Consider the following 5,809-nt stretch of genomic DNA (forward strand, 5'->3'; position numbering starts at 1 on the left):
ATCAGTACGAGTCACGTCGTGACCGACGAATTGGGGATCTCACTTTGAGAGACCAATATACTTTGAGTGTAAACTAAACGACGGCGCTTCAGCGGTGGTCGTTCCTGTGTCGAGTAGGTTGCGCACTTCAGGCTGCACTACCCCCTGTCGTGCTGCAAGCAGCCTTCTCCCCTGTGCACCTCAGCACGTAAAAGAGCATTTCCCTAAAAGAGCCAATTTTCTCTAAAAGAGCTTACATCTGTTCTTTGTAAAGACGACGGATCATCTTTTTAAAGATGCCATTTCACCCGTGCGTTTCTGGATGCGATCGTTACCTGGCGCCAGGTGATGATCACGTGTCTGGGCATGAAGCATGCTGATGTGGCGTTCGTGGATGAGTCATGCTCCCATTGCGGGAAGATGACCATCTTAGAGCTGTGGACCAGGCTTCGCTACCTCCAGGGGGGGAGGTCCGTTGCCTCTGCCGTGATCTAGTGCTCGTTCTGGCGGCAGCCAGGCTAGGATTACTTCCAGCAGTTGCGCGGGCGGTCTGAGGGTTACAGTGGTGGCAAACCCCTCAGGGAACCAACCCTCGGGGGCCCACCACTCCTGGGACGGTGGCAACACCTGAATCAGATCCAGAGATGTCGGCTATGCTTTCCCAGGCTGCTGAAAGGGTAGGACTCGATTGGAATCCTCCACCGCGTCCCGAGCCCTCGAGGTTGGATGATTGGTTTCTCGGGGTGGCTCAGCGCACCGCCCGGGTCTCTCCGCCTTTCTTCCCGGAAGTGCATGAGGAGCTCACCAGGTCGTGGATGGCACCTTTTACTGCCGGAAACTGATCTGCTGGTTCCTCCTCTCTCACCACCCTCGACGGTGGTGCAGCTAGGGGGTTACAAGGGTCCCCCCGGTGGAGCGGCAGTGCATATACGGTTTGCGGGGAAGCTGCTTCCGCCTTACACACTATGGCGTTACTGCAGGTGCACCAGGCCAAGGCACTGAAGGACCTGCACGAGGGTGGTCACGATCCAGAAGTTCTGAAAGAGGTCCGAACCACCACTGACCTCGCGCTCCGAGCGGCGAAGTTCACGGTGGGTTCTCTGGGTCGTGCAATGTCCATGCTTGTGGTCCAGGAGCGCCCTCTCTGGCTGTGTATGGCCGACATGAGGGACGCTGACAAGGTTTGGTTCCTCAATGCCCCCGTGTCCCAGACCAGCCTCTCCGGCGACGCGGTTGAGAGCTTTGCCCAGCAGTTCTCGGCTGTACGGAAGCAGACTGAGGCGATTCGACACATCCTGCCCCAGCGGGCAGTTGCTGCCTCCACCCGCCCACCAGCCGCAGCGCCCCAGCCTGCTCGTCGCCAAGGGTGGCCCTCTTCATCAGACCCCGCTCCCGCACAGCATCCGCAGCAGCCTCCACCCAAGCAGCGCTGTGGAGCAAACCTGGCGGCAAGCGGAAGAGCAAGCAGCCCTGAGACGGGCGACCCAGAGATGGAGGGATCTGCTCTTCGGGAGATGGTGAATGCACCACTTCCGGAGAAGGGCTGGGTGGAGAATCTTTTGTTTTTGAACCGTGGCACTCACCGGGTTCAAGTTACACCTGCCTGTCGCCAAACCTTCACCCCGTGGTCAGACCTTACATTCCTTTGGGCAGGATTGCCCCTAGAACAGGTCTCCTGGCATGCTGTGGTTTACACAGATGCCTCCACCACCGGCTGGGGGGCCATGTACAACTGGCATGCAGTGTCGGGGGTGTGGACGGGTCCCCAACTGCACTGGCATATCAATTGCCTAGAGTTGTTAGCAGTGTGAGGTCACTTCGTGCCATTCACATTCCGGGTCTGCACAACCATACGGCCGACGAGCTGTCGCTACAATCTACGCTCCCAGGAGAATGGAGACTCCATCCCAAGACGGTCCAGCTGATTTGTAGACGTTTCGGAGCCGCTCAGGTAGACCTGTTTGCCTCTCCAGAAACCTCTCACTGCCAGTTGTTCTACTCCCTGACTGAGGGAACACTCGGCACGGACGCAATGGTACACAGCTGGCCGCGGGGCCTGCGCAAGTATGCATTTCCCCCAGTGAGTCTTCTCGCACAGACACTGTGCAAGGTCAGGGAGGACGAGGAGCAGGTCCTGCTTGTGGCACCGTATTGGCCCACTCGGACCTGGTTCCCCAAACTAATGCTCCTCGCGACAGCCCATCCCTGGTAGATTTGAAGTTTATTTGTTATTTGGCTCACGCTTTGAAGTGGAACCTGTTCGTCGAGTGGTATTCTTCTCACCGAGAAGACCCCCGGAGATGCCCGATCAGGGTCGTGCTTTCCTTTTTGCAGCATGGGTTGGAGCAAAGGCTGTCTCCCTCCACCCTTAAAGTCTATGTCGCTGCGATTGCTGCTAACCATGACCCTGTGGAAGGGAAGTCAGTAGGGAAGCATGACCTGGTCATCAGGTTCCTTAGGGGGGCGAGAAGGTTAAATCCTCCCCGGCCCCTCTCCATACCCTCTTGGGACCTGTCTCTGGTGCTTAAAACATTACAGCAGGGCCTATTTGAGCCTTTGCCGTCAGTTGAGCTAAAGTTTCTTTCAATGAAAACTCATTGAAAACTCACTGCATTGGCTTCCATCAAGAGGGTAGAGGACCTGCACGCATTTTCGGTCAACGATTTGTGCCTAGAGAGCCAGGTAATCCTGAGGCCCTGGCCCGGCTTTGTGTCCAAGGTTCCCACTACTCCCTTCAGGGATCAGGTGGTGAGCCTGCAAGCGCTGCCCCTGGAGGAGGCAGACCCAGACTTAGCTTTGCTCTATTCAGCCGATCCTTGAGATGCTACGTAGACCGGACACAAAGCTTTAGGACCTCAGACCAGCTCTGTCTGTTACGGAGGCCAGCAGAAGGGGAATGCTGTCTCTAAGCAGAGGATGGCCCACTGGATTATCAGGCACAGGGTGTGCCCTGCCCGCTCTGGTTGCGAGCTCACTCTACTAGAAGTGTTGCATCCTCCTGGGCGCTGGCTCGTGGCGCCTCGCTGACAGATATTTGAAGAGCTGCGGGCTGGGCGACCCCCAACATGTTCGATAGATTCTATAGCCGGTATCCTCTTGTGTTCTCACCTCAAATGGGTAGAGGCACTGAGAGGCCCTGGTTAGTGTCAGCTTACTAAAACTGCTCCAGAGTGTCCGTATTGTAGGCCTTGTCGAGCTCCTCCGTCCCCTCGGCAGCCAGACATGGCGGAACGTCTGGTGCCAGGCCCTCACTCGTTGAATCCGTGAGAACCGGTAGAGGGCTGGGTTCCATATGTAGAGGCCTAAGTGGTTCCCATATGTGTAAAGTCCACGGTATAGCCTCAGAGCCCGTGTTTCCCCAGCAGACTTCTGCCATTCCATGAGGGTTACAATCACCTCTAATCTTCCATATGCACCTAAATGGATGTCAAATGTGTAAGTGCTTCCGAAACCTCCTTCGGGAAGGATGGGGCTTCCGCAACGTTCCTGTTCCAAGTGGTACGGGTACGTTTTCCCAGTGTTATCCAATCTCACTGAGTGGGTCTTCTTGTTGCGTGCCCCGGCCTACACCAAAAAGGGGCGCAGGAGACTCGCACAGGCAGTATCCATGGCGCTTTGGTAGGGATCTCAATTCGTCGGTCACAACGTGACTCGTAGTGACCGATTGAAAGGGAACGCCTCGGTTACGTATGTAACCCTCATTCCCTGAAGGAGGGAACGGAGACGTCACGTTCCATCACCATGGCTGCTGTACCACAGCTGAGCGGCCGGGTCACCGGCTCGGCTCCTCAGCGAAAACCTGGTATGCATTGCATTTGCTGCCTTTTTATGCTCACGCTGTGATCAGCGGCAGCTCGTTTAGTTTACACTCAAAGTAGATTGGTCTCTCGAAGCGAGTTCCCCAAAACGTCTCCGTTCCCTCCTCGTTACATACGTAACCGAGACGTTCTTTATAGTAGCAAAAGTTTCTTTCGATTTTTTAAATGTTCTTCACACTAAGAAAAAAATGGTTCTTGTTCAATGAAAGGTTCTTTGGGGAACTCAAATGGTTCTTCTGTAGCATCGCTGCATAAAAAAACCTATGTCGGAACCATTCTTTATTTATTTTTAAGAGTGCAGATATCATAGACAACAATATGTCTTTGTAAAAAAAAAATGGGTCAAATTGAAATCAGAGATAGGAAAATCTGTTTAGACATTCATGCCATTATCGTAAAGCCTGGTCAAATAACTAAAAATAGGCCGAGCGTACGTATTTTTAAAGATAATAGTCAGACGTTATTTTAAAATATTGTTTATAAAATCTACAACAAAAATAGGCTATATTGTTTGGAGGTTAAAATAGCTATAGGCCGTATAATTTTGTTGATAATATTATTTAAATTAAGCCTAGCTGTTTTATTCAAGTAAAAATAGTGACTGCTCTTACATGTTTTAGCCTAGAAGTAAAAATGTCGAATTCTTAATGTAGTTCCCAAAATTCCCTTCGCTTATACCATCACGTTTAGTTTAATTTTATTTAGGCTATTGTTTACTATTAGCCCACATTTTATGTTGTTTAGTTAATGTTTATTAAATCAGCCTATTTTAGTACGTGTGTCGTTTTTATGTTCACGTATTTTCATATAATTTCGATAACAAATTTTCATAACTAATCATGTGACTTTCCATATCACTTATGTTATTCTCCTCAGTGAAAAAAGACTTGAAAGCAGTAGGCTATAACATATTATAGGCTACTAGCCTACTGAATAGCAGTGATTCACAAAATGCCTCTGTAATGCTCGAAACATTTACGATAAATAGATAAGGCAACCACAGTTGCCACTCATACATTTAGGTTGACAATTTAATATTTGCACATCCATGGCCCACTGATTAATTTTATTTGTCAACCTTTGTGAATCTTACCACTTAGAAGACTTTAACGTTTTTGAGAAGTTTCCTAAATGCCCCGTTTTTATTTCTTGGTATTACTGGTATTAAAACAACGAATCAAACGATTGTTTTTTTAAATCGTGTTGATAGGCCTATACATCAAAAGCTGAAAACTTGTGCATTTTCCCGAACACATTACACTAGGGGCGTCATTGCGTCTAAAGAAGGGACGGGAACGGCGCGTATTAATATTTTTTAAATGTAATATTTAATCTTCTTACTCAAGATTCCGAGAAGCAAAGTTCCATTGAAAGTGGAGAGATACGGCTGAACGGGAAGGGGAAGAAGATTCGCAAACCCCGCACGATCTACTCGAGTTTACAGCTGCAGGCGCTCAACCAGTGCTTCCAGCAGACCCAGTACCTCGCGCTGCCGGAGCGCGCCGATCTGGCGGCCAAACTGGGGCTGACACAAACACAGGTACGAACATACGACAACTCCGAATCAAAGATGGAAAAAACTCCGTCTGTACGCCATGATGTGTGTATCTGTGTTTGGGGTCCATTCTGACAAGAAAAATGGATCATAATAAGAATAGGGAGTCTAGTCTAAGAACAATGCAAACCAATGTGAAGTCTTCAACAGGTAAAGGTGTGTAGTAGGCCTGTGTATGATTGTATAGGAGAAAGCAGAACGTTTAGCGCGTAAAGTGCGGTTCGTCCTTATGGCACGTTCCCAAATACGTCGTTATCTAAATCTTAAGTAAAAATGTACGTAAAATATCAAAAGAGTAGAATCACTTAGCCTTATCGAATCATTTATCAGGGACAAAGGAACGAAAAATAAACGATAACAATGGAGGCCTAATTTGCATTATTATAAAAAAAACAACAACAACTATGTCGTGTAGCGTATATTTAAGTGTTTTGTAAATAGAGCACCAAAAAAAAAA

At 49.4% G+C, this 5,809-nt stretch overlaps 1 protein-coding gene across 1 annotated transcript in view; it reads left to right on the forward strand.

The window, feature by feature from the left end:
• Positions 1–5,809, forward strand: part of LOC107601219 (homeobox protein Dlx4a-like) — a 31,889-nt gene that overhangs the window by 14,813 nt on the left and 11,267 nt on the right. Inside the window, exon 2 of the mRNA XM_016293311.1 lies at positions 5,144–5,337. Coding sequence (XP_016148797.1) covers positions 5,144–5,337 — 194 coding nt within the window. The remainder of the gene's footprint in view (positions 1–5,143; positions 5,338–5,809) is intronic.

The sequence above is a fragment of the Sinocyclocheilus grahami genome, unplaced genomic scaffold, assembly GCF_001515645.1.
Source record: "Sinocyclocheilus grahami isolate Dianchi unplaced genomic scaffold, SAMN03320097.WGS_v1.1 scaffold302.1, whole genome shotgun sequence".
NCBI lineage: Eukaryota > Metazoa > Chordata > Actinopteri > Cypriniformes > Cyprinidae > Sinocyclocheilus > Sinocyclocheilus grahami.